The sequence below is a fragment of the Callionymus lyra genome, chromosome 15 (assembly GCF_982586985.1).
Source record: "Callionymus lyra chromosome 15, fCalLyr1.hap1.1, whole genome shotgun sequence".
NCBI lineage: Eukaryota > Metazoa > Chordata > Actinopteri > Syngnathiformes > Callionymidae > Callionymus > Callionymus lyra.
Window position 1 is genome coordinate 14,057,601 of NC_141832.1, and position 20,641 is coordinate 14,078,241.

The 20,641-nt window shown below is 40.0% G+C and overlaps 1 protein-coding gene, 1 long non-coding RNA gene and 1 other non-coding gene across 3 annotated transcripts; 2 read left to right on the plus strand and 1 right to left on the minus strand.

Annotated features, from left to right (window-relative positions):
* Positions 1-517: 517 nt before the first annotated feature.
* ern1 (endoplasmic reticulum to nucleus signaling 1) lies at positions 518-17,349 on the minus strand. Its single transcript, XM_087810167.1, has 22 exons — positions 17,133-17,349; positions 11,837-11,957; positions 10,267-10,300; positions 10,025-10,097; positions 9,868-9,940; positions 8,750-8,872; positions 8,448-8,549; positions 8,114-8,375; positions 7,205-7,283; positions 6,969-7,128; positions 6,784-6,899; positions 6,526-6,720; positions 5,056-5,314; positions 4,647-4,737; positions 4,374-4,563; positions 3,848-3,947; positions 3,583-3,782; positions 3,129-3,276; positions 2,939-3,066; positions 2,709-2,832; positions 1,816-1,883; positions 518-1,740 (listed from the first exon to the last, which is right to left on the minus strand). Exons 1-22 carry the CDS (start codon positions 17,199-17,201, stop codon positions 1,366-1,368), a joined length of 3,090 nt encoding a protein of 1,029 aa, XP_087666293.1. The 5' UTR covers positions 17,202-17,349; the 3' UTR covers positions 518-1,365.
* A 1,261-nt stretch (positions 17,350-18,610) lies between these two features.
* LOC148065025 (uncharacterized) lies at positions 18,611-19,629 on the plus strand. Its single transcript, XR_015713464.1, has 4 exons — positions 18,611-18,794; positions 18,888-18,966; positions 19,203-19,259; positions 19,444-19,629. It is a non-coding gene; the product is annotated as an uncharacterized LOC148065025 (long non-coding RNA).
* Positions 19,630-19,660: 31 nt separating this feature from the next.
* LOC148065026 (small nucleolar RNA SNORA76) lies at positions 19,661-19,792 on the plus strand. The gene has a single exon (XR_015713481.1). It is a non-coding gene; the product is annotated as a small nucleolar RNA SNORA76 (small nucleolar RNA).
* Positions 19,793-20,641: the final 849 nt, after the last annotated feature.

Consider the following 20,641-nt stretch of genomic DNA (forward strand, 5'->3'; position numbering starts at 1 on the left):
ACAGTGGCGCGAGCTCTCCCACATGGCTGATGCAATACAAGCATTGGCAACAATTTAGCCGTTTTATAACAAAAATAAACACATGATTCAGGGAAATATTAAATAATTGTTGGTTCCAGAAAATGTCCATAACTCTTATGCCTAAAACACAGTTGCTGCATCGACCCAAAATGACTGTTTAAGACTTCAACATGAAATATTTACGTACCGTTATTAGAGTTCAGCAGGTGAGATACATTAACGGCTGTACTTCCGTCGAGACCCGGAGATCGGCCCTTTCAAAATAAAAGTCCGCGAACAATTCAAGTTGAGCAGGTGTGGGCAATTCAATTACCTCAGGGTCCGCACTTTACATATATTATTTATTATGATTAAAGCAAACATTAACAAATTTATATATTGCATAACAAAATCTTTATTTTAAATAAATCACGTTTTTTTTATCTTAAAAATGCTATTTTTAGTATTTAGTAACATAATGAAGCTGATTATTTTCTACTACAAGGCACCGAACAAAAAGTTCTGCACTCGTGACTTCAAAAAGTGAGTTTATTGATAAAGTCAGCATATAAGTTATTTTTTAAAAATCTGCGTCACTGTTGAACAGGCCTTATTGTGAACGAGCAAAGACAATGAATCACAGAAAAAAAGTAGAAAACTTCGGAAATTAATAAAAAAAACAATAACAACGATGGAAAAAAAATAAAAGACAAGTCGTCAACTTCACTTGAACGAGCAGGAACTCCGGCGCCATCACTTGACTCAATTTCCTGCACGATAAAAAATATTGTAAACTATTTTTAAATTACTGACAAGAGAAGCAAATTAGCAGCTTTAAGCATAGTTCATTTAAAAGATCTGAACCCAGAAGGTGAATCAGAAAATGTAGAAAAGGCACATTGATGACATTAGATGATTGACACCAGTCGTCACAACTGATTGGATAAAAATCTGCATACCATATTTGGGCGTTGGAAAGACGCGCTTGACAATACAGCATGCACAATAACATCACAGACGACTGTCGGGCCCGCTGAGGGCCAACAGAAGGAGCCAAGTGTTTTTGTTTTTTTTTGGAGACAGACTCCATTGCCGTGTCAATATAAAATATAACTGCGGAACAAGAGGCAGCGCCCCCTGTTGGCTCCTGGGCGTCAGAAGAACGTGCGGATGGATCTTCGTGAAAGCCTTGGGAACAAGAGGAGGCACTTGACTGGAGGGTCGACAGCTGATTCTGCCGGTGAATCCCAGGCACTGCAGGCCTGGTCCTCACCAGCACACAGAACATCTACCCCGGCTCCATTTCTCCTCCATAAATAAGGCAGTAGCGACATTTATTTTGTGCTGGGTGAAAACATTTGTAGTTCACTCTGGTTCACTCGTCTGGGGGGACTCTTTTTGGCAGTGCAGGTGTGTCTGCTCCGGTTCTTCACAGGGACCAGAGAGTTTCTCAGCGATCAACGCCGATTCTGGTGTCGACTCCTGCGACTGGGACGGAGGTGCTGGAGCACACGTGTGAACCCGCGGCCTCGGGTGCGTGTGGAGGGCATCGGGTTTTAAAAACTGCTCAGCAGTGGAGTAGTAAGGCAAGAAAGGCCTTTCCTGTGTGCAGGTCCGCATGGCCAGGTATGTGTGCATCAGCAGGTGAGGAAACCGTGAGGTGAAATACGAGACAAAGTCATCGGGGATGGAACCCAGAGTGTCCTGAACCTCTAGTGGCAGCTCCCGGTAATGATGTTTCTGAAGAAAAAAGAGAACGGAGATTGAATAGAAGAAGTGAAGAAAGTCTTACTTGTGTCAAAGAACAACACAAACCTTGTTCCTCATTGCCCGAAGAAGGTCTCGCACCGAGCCGCCCTTGTAGGAACGGAACTTCCTCAAATCTTAAGATGAAAAAACAAAACAGTTATTTGACTTCATTTACTGTATTTTTATTATTTTAATTTGTAACAAAAAATCCATAGTGCACATTATGAGATGATGAGTTCACTCCGTGAGTCTCTGTAACATTAAACATATCAATAAATACAATTGTTGTACTTGTTTTATCATTTAATCAATCTTTATTAGTCAACCGTGAAGCAAATTTGAAAATAAAAATTAAAAATATCCACTACATTATAATAAGCTACTGATGGTTCCTCTCACACGGTTCAGGACCAGAGGAGAGAAATCCTTCCAGACTGTTGCTCCTAAGCTTTGGAACGATCTTCCTCTGTGTTTGATGATCTACTGACTCCTTTAAGAAACATTTTAAGGCGTTTTTATTTGTTCAGGCTTTTCCTTCATTTTCTGGAACTCCTATTGTGTTATCAGTTTTATCTTGATCTTTAACGTATATACTTTATTGAATATTGTTTGGATTGTTTAAGCGCTTTGTGACCCTGGTCTGGAAAAGCGCTATATAAATAAAAATTACTTACTTACATGTTTTGAAGTTTAAATTTCGGGTTAAATATCTCCGACATTTTAGGGCAAATTAATGTATTTTTTCAGATCCTGTTTTAAATGTCCTTTAAGATTATTCCAAGGAACCCTTTAGTAATCACTGTGTGGTATTCATCTGCAACCGTAACAGAATGTTTTCCAGCACCAGTGGAGATGCCCGCTTACATTTTCTTAAATTTAAAACGAAAAATGTATTTCGTATCTGATCCTGAAGATTGAATGAAGTAAAGATAGTTGAAGGATCCGTGTCAGACGTTTACCTGTTTGCAGTGGCACCGTTATGTGTTCTCTCCAGTCGCCCTTCACCACCGCTCTGCCGCCGTACTCCAGCCGTCTGACGATCGGTCCGTCCAGCGGCTCCTTTTCTATTCGGTCACTCACGTCCTGAAATAGAACCAAATTAACTTGTTCAAAACACTCTTTAAGTTCATGAGGATTCATGAAGGGAGGCGACTGACACGACTGACTGGTATTAAAAAAAAAAACACACCTGAAAGAACTGCAGCTCTTTCTCCAGGCTCCAGAAGAACGGGTGTTTGAGGACGCACTCGGCTGACGGGCGCTGCTGAGGCTTCTCACTCAACATTTTCTCGATGAGGTCTTGAGCCACGATGTCACCTGTTAGCAGGAGTTGGGTTTAGAGCCGAGCGAAGACACGAGAACTTTTCTCGTTTTCTCACCGTGCATGTCGGGCTGGAGGTGCTCGAGGCTGTAAGTGCCCAGTAAGATGTTCGCTTGTCTCTGTAGAGATTTCCCAAAAGGGTGGGATCCCTGGGACACCACGTAGTAGAACACACAACCGGCAGAGAAGATGTCCACGGAGCAGGTCTGGAAGAGGTCGCATTTGATGGTAAGAATAAACTAAATTTATAAGGTCAATTCTAACAACAAAAAAAACACTCAAGTGAACATAGATCTAAACATCACTAGATGACTCAAACATTACTGATGGGAGGAGATCTTGTGAGGGGAATAACTTTTCATTGTAACCACCGCTAACAAATCAATGATATAAACATCAATGCCTGTGAAGCTCATCTTTAGACGTCTCCTCAAACCACTTATTTCTTCTGCAGGTATTCGCGTAAACTGTAGGTTCTGAATCTTGGAACGGATAAAAAAAGCACCACTTACCGGGTTATCCTTGCAGTCCTCGCTGAGTACCTCGGGAGCGATCCAGCCCTCCGTCCCAGGAACCCCAGACCTTCTGCTGAAGCTATGCCGGCCCACTGCCAGCTTCTTACACAGTCCAAAGTCCGAGATCATGGCCCGGACGCGTCCATGTGCGTTAGGCATGGACACCAGGATGTTGTGAGGTTTCAGGTCTCTGTGGACTGGAGTGGACAGGATGAGGACCAGTGGGCAGGAGCACAGATAAAGTGGTGGTGGTGGTTCCTACCGATGTTGAGAGAGTGTAGATGAGCGAGTCCCGACATGGTCTGCTGAAGGAGGTCCACCGGCTCCAGCCCGTGACGGTTGAAGTCGGCCCGTTCAACATACTGGGATCAAACACAGCGATTAGTAGGGGTGTACAATTTGATAGGTGATATTTTATTTTGATCATATTTCTTTTGTGGTTTAATATCTCAATAAATTGTAATCAATCAACAATGTAATTCTGCTGGATGCTGGCAATGACTGAGGACGAGAGGATACATAGGACTGCAGCAGCTTTTAAAGCTGATATTTGGACATATTTTGGTTTGAAAACAAATTAAAACAGTTACGACTTCATCAAGAGTCCTGTGGTCTGTAAATTCTGCAACACCAGAGTCAAGTACTCAACAATACGACAAATATATCCTTGTTATTACAGTATCAAAACGTATCGTTAAAAATGTATCGTGATACATATTGTATCGCCAGAGTCTTGACAATACGTACACCTAGCAAACAAAAGTTCAAGGAGGAGTAAAATGAAATACCTCTTGAAGCGAGGCAGCGCAGAGCTCAATGGCGATGTACTGGAACTGACGATCGCGCTCGGTGCAAAAGTAGCGGATGACGTTCGGGTGTTCGTCCGACTCCCTCAGCAGCTGGACCTCGCGGTCTGCGAAGCTGAAACATTCGGGTAGAATTCTCTTCACTGCCACGGGTCGGTTGTCGAACTGCCCCCTGGTGGATAAAAAAATAATTATAATCAAAAGGCACTGAAGTGTTAGCGGGAACACCGGGAAATGTCGTGCAGACAAACCTACTTGTAAACGATGGTGCCCTCCGCGCCGTGACCCAACACCTGCTTGGGCTGAAAAGTGATGTTTCCAACTCGAACAAAGACGGAGTCCTCTTCTAAAAACAAACAATAATAACATTAAATCTTGGCCAAATAGACGATGACAGTTGTCCCTCTTTTTTTTTTTTTAACAGTGTTTACATTCAACATTTTTCACTAAATAGTGACCAGTAAAATATTCCCTGGTTCCTCTTGGTAACGGTGACCTGTACAGCTACCAAAATGCTTTGCCGCCCAGCCAACCCCATCACAGCTGTCGATCACTTTCGACATCGCAACAAAGAATTTAAATGCGGTACTGTAATAGCCGAATAAGCCGTCACTAAATAGAGCAGTGTGTCAAAAAGGCATCATGGGAGTTGTTGCTTCTGTACCTGCTTCTTCATGTTCATTGGCGAAGCCGCCGGGCTCGGTCACGGACAGATTGGAGTGGTTGGAGGCACGGGGGGTGACGTTGGGACTGCTCTGGTCCGAGCAGTCGGAGCGAGCGTGGGCCACGTCCAGATAGTCGCTGTCTGGGGTCAAAGCCATGTCTGCAGGAGAGAAGGGCTGCTGCCTCTGCAGCAGCTCCAGCCGCTCCTCCATCTGCCTCTGGAACTCCTGGTGCTGCAGCTGCTGCTGCCTGTGGACACTCTGCATGGAACGTACAGAAGATTGTTCAAGATCCTGCCTCAAAAATGCCCTCAATACAATGAAGAAAAAACATGAAGTGAATGGAGGATCTAAAAACAGAAGTCTGGGAGGAGGCCGGAGTATATAGATGCAGTTATTTAAACCTTGAGATTATCTAACCTGCTGCTAGCCATGCTTCATACCTACATTTGGAATTATATACATTTGTAACTTGGGGTTTATTTTGGTGTATTGCTTTAGCTGGAGGTGTGGCTCCATCTGGTGTATAAGCAAATAACTACAATCGCAGAAACCCAATGTGTACCAGATAGATAATGATACTAACAATTATTACATGCTTTTTTTTGCCGATGAAAATAAAATAGATTATTTATAGAAATGTAATTCCATTGCTTCCATTGATACAGACTTTGTGGGCTGTTGTGTCAGAAATTATTTGGGGCCCTAAATAAGTTAAGTACCTACATGTTAATCGTGAAACAAAATAAATATTTAAGTAAACATGGTGAGAGCTACTTCTGCCTTTAGGCATTTTTGTAATGTGTACATTAAGCAGCAAACCTTATTTTTATTATTCATTTTTAATGTACAAAACGGGAGTTCCAGGGGTGAGTCCTTGAATGCAACTCGTGGTGCTTGGTTGCTTGGACGAGACTTCTTCTCAGGCAAAACAGTGCATTTTAAGTGAGCGGGGCTTAAGCGTATTTTCTAATGTAAATATTTTTATTAAATGAGAGCTTTGTGCAGAAAGAAACACGCTGATGAGTATAATAGAGGTCCTAGAACAATTTAAGAGACACCTAAATCAGCCCATTAGGTGCCTTTTAAGATGAAACGTCCGCCCTGGTGGCCATTTTCAGCCTGTGATGAGATATTCATATTGAGTATATTGAGTGCAGGCAGAGCAAGCTTCTTACAACAACGGTATGTAAAGGAATAAAGATAAATTATACATCTTTGATCATAGTCGAGATGGAAGAGATTTCTAAAATAAAATGACGTACAATGGAACAAAACTTGCCAAAAATCACAGTGAAACCACACAAAAATCCATCAAACATCAACCTAGAACTGTAACTTGTTTAGAAAACGATGATATAAGAACCTCCAGCCTGGTTTCCAGAAGAATTGACCACAGTTGAGTTTGAGACCACTGTCTAAGAGGCATGCATTTCCCTCTACTGACCACCAGATGGAGGTGTTGAACTTGCCTTTGGGTAGGTAATGACAAAGGCAACCCAGCCTGCCAGTAAGAAGGTAGAGAAGATGATCGTGGCCATATCTTTGAGCATGGAATCCACAGACGCCTCTGGTCGGACGGTGCGACCGTGAATCCCGGGTTCTTGGATGGACGTGTCGGGCAGAGAGGGGGACGGGCCCTCGTCCATCCCGCTGTCATTCACCTTCTGCAGCGATAGACAAGTCCAATAAATTACCGTTTCAGGGACAGAAATGTGAAAGAAACAAACCTCTTCCACTTTCTTGTCGGTCTTGGGAGGGATGACGTTGCCTTGGTTGCGTGGGAAGCTTTCCGGGAATTTCTCCAGGATCTTGTTGTGAGCTTCAGGTGGCATTTCGTGATGTCCTGCAACAGCCAATAATCTTCACCGTCAGTACCGGATCCTCGCATGATGAAGCCGCAAAACAATCGTACCGATGAGGAGAAGAGAGTTCCTCATGAAGTTGATGCGGTTTTTCTCCCGGAGCGCGGCGTTGAACTTCACGCTGGTGCTCGGCGTGATGACGCACTCCTTGTCCTCGTCGGCCTCCTGGCTGCCGGGACCTTCCAGCATGGGGAAGGAACTCCCACGAGGCTGCGCAAACATTAAGGGATGTTCAGTCGAGAATGTAGCTGAACAATTCACAAGAATTACAAGACATGTTTCTTACCACCACTGTGACGCCGTCGTGGACCAGGGATGGAGACGCGTACAGGCTGGTGGAGTATTTGCCCACATACAGCGTAGCCCTGAAGATAAAAGTAGTACTGAGCACACAATTCCATCTATGCATACAACAAATTATGTTCTAGAAGTTTATCTCAAAGCCACACTACATAACGCAAGACTTCATGAAGTTACCAGGAAGATGTTAACAAATGCACATGCAGTTGTGTGGCAATGTAGGTCGAACATCGCAGTTACACTGTTCTGACTCAGGAGGGAGCCAAAAACAATATTTTTAAACTAATATTTTGCTGCTTTACCATTGTTAATAGTTAATTGCCGTTTGGCATTTATTGGCAAGAATCTGTATGACAAAAGAGATACAATATATTGCATTATATCATGATACTTTAGTAACAAGGATTTATGTGTAGTATTGTCGAGTACTTGACTCTGGTGTTGCACAATTTACAGACCACATGACTCTTGATGAAGTCGTAACTAATTTCCTTTGTTTTAAAACAAAATATGTCCAAACATCGGCTTTAAAAGCTGCTGGAGTCGACTGTATCCTCTCGATCTCAGTCATTGTTTGGGTCATTTCTCCTTAAGCTGCAGAGGAAGTAATGAATGCTGCCATCTACAGGCCAGACGTTAATTGCAACAAAAAACTAACGCTGTTTTTTGTATGTCAATTGTAATAAATTGTAATAAAAAATATATATATTTTAAAGACACTAAATTGAAATACAAACCATAAATGATAAAGTCTGATTTAAAAGAAAAAAACGAAAACTAAAATTGTTACAGTGCCATTAAATATTTATACAGTATTGTGGAAATAATATCACGATATATCATGTATCAATATGTCTCACATTCCTACTACTTAGGAACGATCAAATCCACTTACATCAATTTATTCTTGGGTTTCATCTCCTTAGGAAAGGGGTACTTCCACTGGGTGATGCGTCCGACTTCCCCGGACATAAAGGTGAGGTACCTCAGGGTTTCCACGGCAACATTAGTGTGGGCGACTTTACGCAGACCCTCCCGCTGCCAGATATACATGGCTACCACTGGAGAGTTATAATTCTGGACCCACTGGACGTCCCCGGATTCACTGTCCACGGTCACCACCAGGCCGTCACCGTTGGACACGAAATGAGCCATTTCTGCACATGGAAAAAAAAACACTGTAAAGATCATGTTTCAAAGCCTCTCACGAAGCCATGGGGGAGTCTTACTGTATTTGGTGTCGTCGTCGGGTAGCGTGGAGGCGTAGTCCGAGTAGGTGGCGTTCCAGCGGAGCTCCCTGCTTTTGGTGTCGTACATGGTGATGGTGTATTCTGTTGAAGGCGGATGACATCCATCGTGGAATGTTCGAAATGTTAATCAAATAATTCACTGGCATTTCAAAAATAAAGGTTTATTACTGATGTACTTTTAGCTCAAGGTAAATTACAACACGATTATCAAACTATGCAGGTTCTCATCTTCTTGAGAACATAATAACTGAACGTGTGTAAAGAATTCCAAATAAAGTTACCGGTGCGTCCCAGATAGAGAAGAGACGAGGAGGGACACAACATCTCAGCAAACGAAGACGTCAGCGTCTGTTGTTTCTCTCCGGTCAAAAGGTCCACCACATACCACAAGTCTTGCTTCTTCCCTGCACGGCACAAACATCGTGTGTTAGGAATACGCAGGAATTAAAACGTCGTTTCTGGCTCCCCCTAGTGTCGGAACTGTGACTGCGACCCCCCTTGACTGTAGTAATGTGGCCCTCATGAGGTCAAAGATCATGACGAAAATAACCATTTAAGAGTTTGATTGTTAATTAATGGGCTCCAAATATGACTATAGGGTTTTGGTTTTAGGAATTTTGTCCTTTTTTGTGAGGATTTATTTCCCCTCAAAAATATTTCAGTAAACAGAAAACAACCCTCGGAAAAGGTGCTTTTATAACAGATTTTTATTTTCCAATTTAGGTCAAATATAATAATCATTTTTTTAACTTGATTTTTGAATGTAAATTTATTTTGACAACGGTGCTTTTAATTATTTATTTTAATTTTATATAAAATAAAAGTATTTAACTTGATTGTATTACTTGGTTTTTAAACTTTTGACCCCTTTTTTCTTTTGTGCTCGACAGCCACTGCGACAAATGTAGCAGCTGAGAAAATGTAACTCCCCAACAGCACAATAAAAGTAACAGCTAGAGAGATATCAAAATGTTACCTAGTGCCGCTTTAATCATGAAGGTTCCTTTAAATCAGAAACCACATTTTAAAAAGGTTTTCTCAAAGAAGGGCGCAGCAGTTCCTTCATTAAATAATGTTGGATGTAGTGAAACGATTGTTTTCTTGATGCAAGGTGGAGCTGCCGGGAGGTCGAGTAGAACAGGATTTTTTTTTTCGAAGGAAGTTAGACCGGATCACTACGAGGAAAAAAATAAATCCCTTTTTCTTACTCAAAGACTAATTGGATCTTGTTCAAGAGCAGATTTGATTCGTTTTAAGATCATAAATGAGTTCATCAGGGATAGAGGTGGATGAAGACAAAGTTGAGATGGTTTGGACACGTGAAGAGGACATCGGGACATGAAGAGGACAGAAGTGACTAAGTTCATCATATTTTCCTGGTCACACTTCCACATCTTACCCATGTAGAGGATTCCGTCGGAGCTGCGACAGGGAGAAGCCTGGACCAGCTCAGGAATCGTAAACGGTAATTTCTATCGAGACAAAAAAAAAAGAAAAGATCTTGAAATGGGGAACGAGACAGATGATCATTGTCGATAAAAGTTATTTCCTCTTACTGTGAGGCCTTCGTTCTTCTTCCCTCCCAGAGAGTAGAGGCTGCCGTCATTGGGGTCGGGCAAGAAAGCAGGCCTGCAACACAAAGTCCTGCTTTCACACAACAAGAAACCGCAAAGAGGAAGATTTGACAATGCATTTTCCTTTTCAAAGGATCGGAGGCGCCACAGTGGCCATTCTCCATTCAGCAAGTCGTATGGACACATGATACACAGAGGACACACAATGCTCGGGAGATACGTACTCGGCAACGTGGGTCGGGACCTGAAGAACTGGATCTGTGGGGAGAACAAGCAGGCATGACCACTTTTGAAACAATCATTTAGGCCCTCATGAAAAAGACAGTAGTAAATATTCAGAAGTGACCTTACTCAACTACTTTTACTGGAGCGTTTATTTGTTTATTAAAATCACTTACGCACTTTTTATTTAAGTTAAATAATAAAGAAGTATGTTCCCACATTTTTACTTCAAATAATAATAAATTAATGTGTTTCATTTAAACAAGTACAAATTAAATTGAACTAGAAAACCTAACATCACATATTAAGCTGCATCTCTCTTAACAGCTCTCTTGGAAACGGTGACCTAAACAGCTCCAATACTGCTTTGCCGCCCAGCCAACCAACTGTAGCCATAACGGACTTCTAACATGGCAATATATGGCAAATTTATATACAGTACTGTAGCAATCAATCAGCCGTGACTAACAGAGCATGTACTATGTAGAAAGGCATCATGGGATTTTGTTGGCACCATAAGTAAGGCGGGTGCGGCGATCCTCCCACCGAGTTCTGTGATAGTGTTGAGGATTATCTGATGTTCCAACATGGATGAGGGACCACTGTGAATAACGCTCCGGATGTGGTCAGTGGATAAAAAACTCCCACAATTAAGACCATTTTTATAGATAACATTGAACAAAAGGTGAACCCGAGGCCACAGCTTTTAAACCCATGGCCGGGGGGGGGGCAAATCTGTCAAGTGACTTAACGTTGAAAGAAGGAATTCTGATGTGTGGGTTTAAAAACAAGACGGTATTTTCCCCAACTAATGTTTAGTTGATGTAATTGGGTTAAAGTAACACACCCTTAATCCATCTCAAACGCCTCCCTGCAGGATGCGCCTTCAGGGCGAGGCCGACGTCTGATCTGTTTGCTCAATAGAACGAGGAAGCCGAGTCTTAGCTTCAAACTGCAAACCAGTGTCGGCTCAAGGTAAACGACTGGCACACGGTAGAAAAGGTGGGGTCCACTGTTGACCCACAAATAAGCTTCAGGGAGCCCAGAGCAAATATTAGGCAAGTGGAGTCGAGCGTTTTTTATGTTGTTTTTTTGGGGGTCGAGCACGTTTGAGCCGAACATGGATTTACTCTCTCTGGTCAGAGCATCACAACAGGTGTGTGTGTGTGTGTGTGTGTGTGTGTGTGTGTGGACGGAACAATCCTCATTAGAATTCACAAGGTCTCTTGGAAAAACTGACGACACAGGAAAAAAAAAAAAAAAGATCAGCCAATCACGGTGAAGCCACAACACAGGCCGGCTTAACCAGACGCTTGTCTGGACCATAATATGAATTAATCAAACATAGCAAAAACAGCTTCCACAAAAAAAAAAGGAAAAAAAAAGGTATTTCAAAGACCGCCCACTCTCTTATCCATTAACATACCATAATATCATAGTGACATGCATGCGTGTGAGCAGGTGACACGCTTGTATCTCATGTTGTCCTTGATTACAGGCTACATTTGCTCCCCTCTCGGTTAATAATTACACTTTAGCTTCTGGTCTAAAGACAGGATCTGAGGCTCCTACCTTCTTTCAGAGTCCATTTGATGGAGCCGGACTTCTTGCTGACGGCGTGCAGGTTACCGTCCAGCGTGGACACGAAGAGGAGGCTCTCTGGGAGCGCCACTGTGCTGGCGCTGCACAGCTCCTGCAGGGACGGACATTTCAAATATCAATCGAGTGGAATTTACTGGAAAGCGTGAAATTGACCAAACACTATAACAAGTTCCTTCAGTATGAGGTTCAAGTTGAAGAGAGCAGGGTTGTGAGGAAAATATCGATACACCTTTATGTCGCTTTATTCTTTTTTCACAATACTGTATCGATATTGAATGTTTTTTTTAAATTATTTTTTTATTATTACCAATTAATTATTTGGGCTTTAAAATATTTTTTCGTTTTTAACAAAGTTCTTTTATGGTTTATATTTGAATAAACTGTGTAAAAAAGAAAAAAAAAATCTAAAAAAAATCAACATGAAAATATTAACACTTTTTTTTGTTTTTGTGTTGCAATCAAACTGTCGGCCACTAGATGGAGTCATTACCTCCTACGCAGCTAAAGGGACAATGAAATCTCACGAGATCCCTGCAATGACTGAGGACGAGAGGATACAGTCGACTCCAGCAGCTTTTAAATCTGATGTTTTTACATATTTTAGTTTCAAAACAAATGAAAGCAGTTACGACTTCTTCAAGACTCATGTGGTCTGTAAATTCTTAGACGGGCGATACTTTTGTCATTTATCCATCTATCTATCCTGATTCCTAGTATCTTCAAAATGCGGCCAAAGAAGATGCGTTCACCGAAAATAGAAGTTAAGGAAGTACAAATACAGTCCAACATTTGTTTCCTATTCCCATGAAGACGTCATGTTCCAAAAGAACGTTTGGCATCGTAGGATATTTAACTTACAGTCCTTCTCAGAAAACCTAATATTTGTGTAACAGATGAGCTTTGCACAGCAAAAGAAAAGCCCACATTCAGCACATTTTTGGGTATGCTAATAGAGAGGAAAGGTAAGTACAACAACCTTGACTTTGTCGTGTAGGTTAGCAAGCTACATTTTGAATTAAAAAGACCAACCTCCTCTCTTCAAACTCTCCCTAGCAACCAAACTGACCAACTAAAGCTCTGTGCTAGGGCGCCACCTATTGCCTTTAAACTACTGTTCCATAACCCGCCATACAGACACACAAGCTAATAACATGGACATACAAATCTGACACTTTCAAGCTTCCCCGTCAACAGATTTTGGTAGCTAAGGTGGGTACATCGCTCTTCGTGGGCAGGGATGAGGTCAAAGTCAGGTTGTGTCGAAAGCAAATAGTACAGGTCACATGGTTTTGCTGTGTCAATTTCACTTGATAGACAAACTATTGCTAGTCAAAACAGAATGAAGAAAAAGGCCAAGGTGACCATGGGTTAAGCCCATGCATTCTTCTCATCCCAAACACAAGGTGTCAGAAGTGGGATGCCGACTGAGTGATTATACAGCCAAGAGCTGAGGGACAACGAGGGGGTTGTAAATTAGGGTTTGTGTTGTGCAATAGTACTAGTGAAACGATAGTGACCTTTGGACCAGTGTGGGAAGCTAATAATTCTTCCAAGTATTGTTGAATTCAACGTGTGGCGAAAAAAGTTATTAATTAATCTATCGTTATTTTTAATGTATAGTTATGTTTTCGCAAATGGAGGCATCTTGATATTTGGCCAAAAAGTGGTTACATTCAATTTTTATGATATACATTTCAAAACACCATGAAAGTTTGAAGAGTTTTTAAAGAATTTTTAAGTGTATGGTTTTACATCGATGGAAACTAGTGCGTCTTGTTTTGAACCGGATTAACTGGTCGTATTAACGAGACAAAGGCGATCGGATCCGCCGATTAAACCGCTTTTAAATGGTTGATGGTACTTAAAGGGAAAACTTCAAACAACCCGAGATCTCGAGGTTCGCTCACGTTTGCAAACATTACATTTTATCACTGCGATCTACAAAATTCATGTTGACATTGTGCACCTGCTACAGTTCTCAGCGCACAACGCCGCTCGTGGAGCGATGCCAAAGCTCACAAACATCTTTCTTTAAAAAAAAGGTTTTCGGGTTAAATTTTATGTTACTTTATTTTCTAGCACAACAGGCATCTTGATTAACATACAACAGCTCAATTTTTTTTCATTTGAGGCAAGTCTAATAACAGATGCATCATCGTGGCGCAAGTTTTTTTTTGTGCTTCCTCTTTCTTCCCTTTTTTTAAATGCACGTCTTCGCACGAGTGTTGCACAATAGAAAAAAAAAGGTTGAATTATCCAAACATAAGTGCAACTTGAGGCTTGGTTTCATACACACTCCACTCAAAAGATCACTAAAGAGCAAAGAGTTGGTATTTCACAACCTTCTGCACCGGGAACATGTTGTTTCTGGCAGCTATCCCATAATTAAAAAAAAAGGAAAGTTCTTTCTGCTCAACAATAAAATAGTAGGTTTAAATAAGTTTGTATCAATTATTTTGTAAATAATGGAAGAGCTGGGTCGAAGACGTTAGTCAATTACAATTAAGTCAAGATATATTGATTAATAAATGGATAATTAAATGACATTTTATTTGTCCCAAATACATATGTGGCAACATTAAGAGTTTCAGTTTGAAAAACTGAAAACACGTCGTCTAAACTCCAGGCCCGAGCTTCATAGCTAGATCGAATTCAAAGTACTCTAAAATCCGGATTACCGCCAAGGTACGACAACAATGTTGTGTTCAAATTTTTCATCAAGCAGAGATCATAAATGTTCACAATCAATCTGGAAAGTGGTGGCTTCAAAAATAGAAGATAAAAAGGAACTGAATCAAAAGGTGGGTAAGCACAGGAAAGGTCTCATCGTCACCTCAAACATAAATATCCTCATCAGAACATTTCATTTTCTTTCCATAGAAGTCCTCCAGGACTGTGGTGAAAAGGATAGAATTACTTGAGAAAAGTGTTTAACAACTGACGCACCATTTCACCTGAGGCGCATGAAAACTAATAGTCTTTCGTAATCTCACAAAGATCTTTCCTGATGTCGACCTGTGGCCGCTACAAAAAAAAGTCTTCTTGGTACGAAGTTTCTCGACGGTTCCTCGGAATTAAGCAAAAGTATTTTTTCTTCTGGTTACGCAAATGAGTTCAAACATTAAATAGATGATCTAAATGCCTCTTTGCTCAGTGGAAGAGGAAGTTGCGGCAGTTGACCCCCCCGGGGGTTAAGCAAACCCGACGATGGTTTTACTCTCGAGAACCGGGCAGGTTGACATGCCATCAGACGGTATTATCCATCCAACGGTGCGAGGTGAAAGTTTGGAGTGTGTATTCAGCCTGAACAAACACTTGATTTATCGGTGCATGTTTTCGCCTCAGCGGAGAGGATGTCGGTCACGTGCCGTCTCCGGTCGGCGCACACGCCGAGCCCAATCTACGCCGTCGTGATAAGAAGAAGCTGCAGTGCAACATGCTGCTTTTACACAGTTCACGATCACAAACGACTGTCGTTTCACTCGACATAGAGAGGATAGGAAATCTGTGGCTTTACCCAAGATACACCTGAGAATCCTCTTAACAATACAAGAGGGGGGTTCACAGATCTAGTTGGCTGATAATCCGCAACTTAGCTGAGTGGGTTTACTCAACCGTTTGAGCCGAGAGGCTGTTTAAAGATGAACATATTGTCCTCTTGCTAAGCTAATATGAAACTAATGGTTAGGTTTAACTTTAGATTTATTAATAAGGGCATCTGGGTTTTTTTGAAGAGAAAACCCCAAATATTGTTACCACTTGGTCTTAGAAGATGGAAACATGTTCATGATGTCAATTGCGCAGGCGCGGTGGCTTCTCTCGGGTCGCCATGTTTTTATGCCGAGGAGATTCGGAAAAAAAAACAAAGTTTATTACACATTCTGAGAAATCAGCAAACCATTTGCATTACATTTAAAAAAAAACTTCATCTTAATAGCCGATAATAATGTTTTTTCAAGTCTCTCATCATTGGTTTTTATAAAATATGAAGAGAAAAATTAATCGAGTCGAGAACATCAAGGGGTTCATAATAAAACAACTAATAAGACGTTCCTGGGAAAGGTTTTTGTTGAGCTTAAGGTGGTTCTTTTTAGAAGCTCCCAGTAAATCACAGTGTAATGCTTCAACTAATTGTAAACAGGAGACAAAATGTTATGTGATATTTAAAAGTCAACATACACAAAGACTTGATTATTTGTTTCATATTTCAAATGAATTTTGGGCTTAGAATATACATCTGTAATGTATATATATTCTTAGCTTTTTTTTAAATAAAGTTGTGTTTTTTTTTTTAAACAATTCGCAGATCATGTAGTGGCACTAATATAAAGTTGTCTGTTTTATGTCAGGATAGGTTTGCCATGAAAAAAAGCCATGGATTTTGTACCAGCAGATGCCTCTGTAACAAAACAAAAATCACAATTTTATGACATAATGAGCCCTTTGTGGATTGGTCGATATATACATCCCCTTGGGTCACAAACAAAGATTTGGGGGGGCAGGAGAGGGTCACTCTAGGGGTAGACAATACATGCATTTGGATAAGAGAATATTATCAAAAATCATGGAGGGAGTTTTTATTGTGATCTAAAACTAGGTTATATTAGGTAGAACTTAATTGATCTTTATATAAATTGTTTTTTTCCCAATTAGACACAGCAATACAGCAATTATTCATAAAAATAAAAATAAAATAAGAACAAGAAAAAAGAGGAATAAAGAGAAAGAACAAGATGATACAATCCAAGTCAAAAGATAACGAACATAGATCAAACAAAAATAACAAAGACAAAGGATACAACTAGTTTTGATCACTGAAAAAGCTTTAGTGTGTGAATTCAACCGATGCTTTTACACAAGTATTTACTTCAAATGATCACTTTAGATTAGTTATCTGGGATTAAACCAACAGTGAAGTCAAAACAATGTATTTAATGTAGTTATACACAGTATAATGACATCAACAGCCTCGATTCAGGTTGTTGATAACAAAAACAACGACATAAACAGTTTTATTTAAACAGTTTTCCAGCATCACTTAGAACAAAGAAGTGAGAAAACAGAGCAAAAGAAAATGTTTTTTAGTTTATTTTAATCAGACTTTTAGCTCCAGCTAATACTAGCTTCCATCTGAAGAACATATGCGCCAGCACCACAACAGACGCACGGCCATTATTTGAGATGGATTTAACAGGGTTTAACAGGTTTATTTACAGACGAATTGTTGTGTTTTCTACCAGGACAATACATTCTGCTGGATTCTTACCTTCGGTGGGAACACGGCGCAGCACAGAAGGCACCACACCAGGGCCCGCCTGCTCACAGTCCAGTCCATGTTCGTTCACTTCAAATACTGGTCAGTCCGGGTCACTATGAAGACGCCATGATTCGGTCTCGGTCGAAGACGGTCGCTAAGAAGGACATGAAAAACGTGAGACACCATCAGCGGTGTCTTCCTGGAGTAAACCAGTGTGTGTGCTTTCTGCTCATCGCTCTTCTTCGCTTGTTCATGCCGGGGCCGCGACGCACTCGGTGAGACCTGCTGCCACCTGGCGGATCGCTGGGGTGGTCGCCCAGAAGATAAACAAATAAATAAATATGTAATTTGAATAAATCCGTATTTTAGAATATACTTCTTTAAACAGATTAATATACGATGGAGACATCTTCACAAAAAAAGTATATATTTAATTCCTTTGATACAAGACATGGACAATAGAGTTACAACTTTATTTTGCACACAGGCGGATTAATTGAAGCCCATTTGAGCCATAAAAAAAGTGAGGTAAAAATTAACAAGACATTTGGTTACAAAGAAAAGCAACAGAAAAACAATAGTTTCAGGACCAGAGGAGAGAAATCCTCCCAGGCTGTTGCTCCTAAACTTTGGAACGATCTTCCTCTCTCTCTGCGCTTGATGGATCTACTGACTCCTTTAAGAAACATTTTAAGACGTTTTTATTTGTTCAGGCTTTTCCTTGATTTTCTGGAACTCCTGTTGTGTTATCAGTTTTATCTTGATCTTTAAAGTATATACTTTATTGAATATTGTTTTGATTGTTTAAGCGCTTTGTGACCCTGGTCTGGAAAAGCGCTATACAAATAAAAATTATACTTACTACTTACTTACTTACTTACTAGTTTATATACACACACACACAATCACACACACACTCTTTTTGGCAGAGCCCCTAAAGTGACATAAAGCTACATTGATGTACTGTTGTTATGATTTATTATTATTATTATTATTATTATTATTTGTTTTAAAAAACGATATACATCAGAATCTTTTGTTTTTTTAAGTGCCTGTCATATATACACATCCCAGGAATTGTGTATGGTAATGACTGTTTAGAATAATAAGAATGACATAAATATGAATGAAATAAAATTAGATGAATACAATAAAATAGGAGATGTTACATTAAAGTGGCATAAAAACAACAAATGAATATAATAAAAGTGGCAAATAAAATGACAAAAAGTAAATAAACTTGGATGTTGTCGTCCGGAATGATCTTGACAAAAACAAAAATAATACAGTTGTGATGATAATAATACTAAAAGTTGTTTTAGTAATTAATTCACAAAAAAACAAAAACAAATTAGACCTTTAATGTTTGCAAGATTTTCACAATACGAAAAGGTTCTTAAGAAATTGCCTGCAATGGCTCTATCGGCCGATGGGTGGCAGTAGTGGGTCTGAAGGCATATGCGATTGCGAAGAAGAGGAAGAAGAAGACGAGTTTCTTTTAACGCAGCAGCAGCAGCACATGTGCTGGAGGTTCTTGAGGTTTAACTGCGATAAAAGCGATGCTTAACCATCAATTTTCTAGTTTAATTTGTCAACTTTCTTATCAAGCATTTAACACATGATGTAACATTCATGATGGTTCATCATTTTTGCCGCGAAGGAAATTCATAGGTGAGTTTTTTTTATTTTTTATTTTAACCACGCTTGAATACATATTTTATTTTGTAAGTCGTGCTTATAATAGTGTGTTTTTGTGTGGTGCAGTGTTCCTGCGTGGAGGCCCCTGAAGATGACGTGAAATGGTGGCGCCTCACCACGTGGACTGAAAATGGCCCTCGAGGACGTAAGAACACGTGACTGAACTTATAGTTTACTATTAGATGGTGCAAGAGTTTGATGAACGGATGAAAATGTAAACATCTCTTTAACAAAATGTGGGGGAAATTATGATGAATTCTTTGCGTTAGACTTCTGATTAAAATGAAGTACAAATTTCTACCTGAATTTTCCCCATTGACGTTTTTTTTTACTCTTTAGTTTATTATATTTTAGAAGAAAAACATTTTTTTTTCTCTCTAGATGCTGTGAATGTGTGGCCCTGAAAGAAAGTATTGCATCGTGTCAACTTCCTTGACGGTGAGTTTTTTTTTTTTTTTTTTTTAAATGTGGGAAAAACCTCTTTGTATATTAAATGATGACCTCAATGCGTTAGACTTCTGACTCTTTGTGAAGTTAACTTAATTCGTCTGATTTTCCTGCCTCAATTTCTCTAGTTGTTATCGTTATTCTTGTGAATTAATTGTTCTTTATTTTCATAAAGGTGCTGGTAACTACGTGAGGATAGTGACACTGAAGGCATTGGTATGTTTGACTGGTAAGTTCTATAAACATAACATTTTATTCCGGATAAAGGTAATTTTAGCACCATCTGTGTTGACATGATTTTTTTGTTTGTGTTGCTGGAATCTGCCTTGTAATTGTGAATAAAGTTACTTTCTACACTCCACTCTTGGGTTTGTTTTCTTCACACGTCCATGGCACTCTTCTTCAAACCTGACCGACCTTTTCATGGTCCCGAGGGTGAAGACCAGTGCAAGAGCAGACATCTTGTCATAACTGGAGTTTCTTGGCATCCTCCCCAAGTCTCTCTTTTTAAGCAAGAAACAACATTTGAATTAAATATCAAGCAAATGTTTTTTTTAATTTTTTTATTGATCTACTTGATCAGAAGGGGAAACATTCTGTGACATAACTGGACAGCGACGTTGGACAATTTTTCCATCACTGTGCAACTGAAATAAAGATGTCATGAAGACTGATGGCACAAAGACTTCTTTTTTTTTCTTCTTTTAAACCAACAGAATGTAACGGCTTACGATGGAGGAATGTTTGTTTCTCAAGGCACTTTCTGCCTCATACGTCACTTGACACATTTGAACATAAAGCCACGCTAGTGTACGGTACAGGAAGGACGACTTATTCAAACACAAACTAGCAGCTTCAAATCATACTGAAAAACGAAATCACAGCTCTTCAGTTTAAATTAACATTTCCTTCGAATCTACAGCGATGGAGCCGACGAATTGGTCATGAAGTCAAACATTTTTTAGATTTGTTGAAAAAAAATTGTTCCTGGATCTATTTTGCTATGAGCGGTCGATACAATACCTAAAACCCCTTTAAAGCTAAATGTACTGATTAAAAGATAGCAGTAGAATGAGTATTGAGGAAAAATGAGAGAAACCAAATATTTGAACAAAAAATGCAATGCGTCACCATGACATCTTGAACATTGAGAGAATTTGGCCACAAGCTAAATTTGTTTTTAGCACCTACATCTCTTAGAAATAACGCTTATTTTATCACGAATCGACTGGAGCTTGTAGCCAACTTCACTCTGAACAAACGCCAGGGGTCACAAAACCATTAACATTAATGCCCAGCTGTTCACAAACCGTATACAGTGTCCACAAAAAGAAACATCTTAAGTAGACTCGAATTATATTTTTTTTACTTTT

Bases quoted from the DNA above. Each gene is read 5' to 3' on its own strand.
- ern1 (XM_087810167.1), bottom strand. From the start codon at position 17,201: ATGGACTGGACTGTGAGCAGGCGGGCCCTGGTGTGGTGCCTTCTGTGC. The intron at 6,900-6,968 runs GTACGATTGTTT...TGGCTGTTGCAG, and splicing joins GAACTCTCTTCTCCTCATCG to GACATCACGAAATGCCACCT. The intron at 2,833-2,938 runs GTGTGTTTTTTT...GTTCTATTTCAG, and splicing joins AAGAGCTGCAGTTCTTTCAG to GACGTGAGTGACCGAATAGA.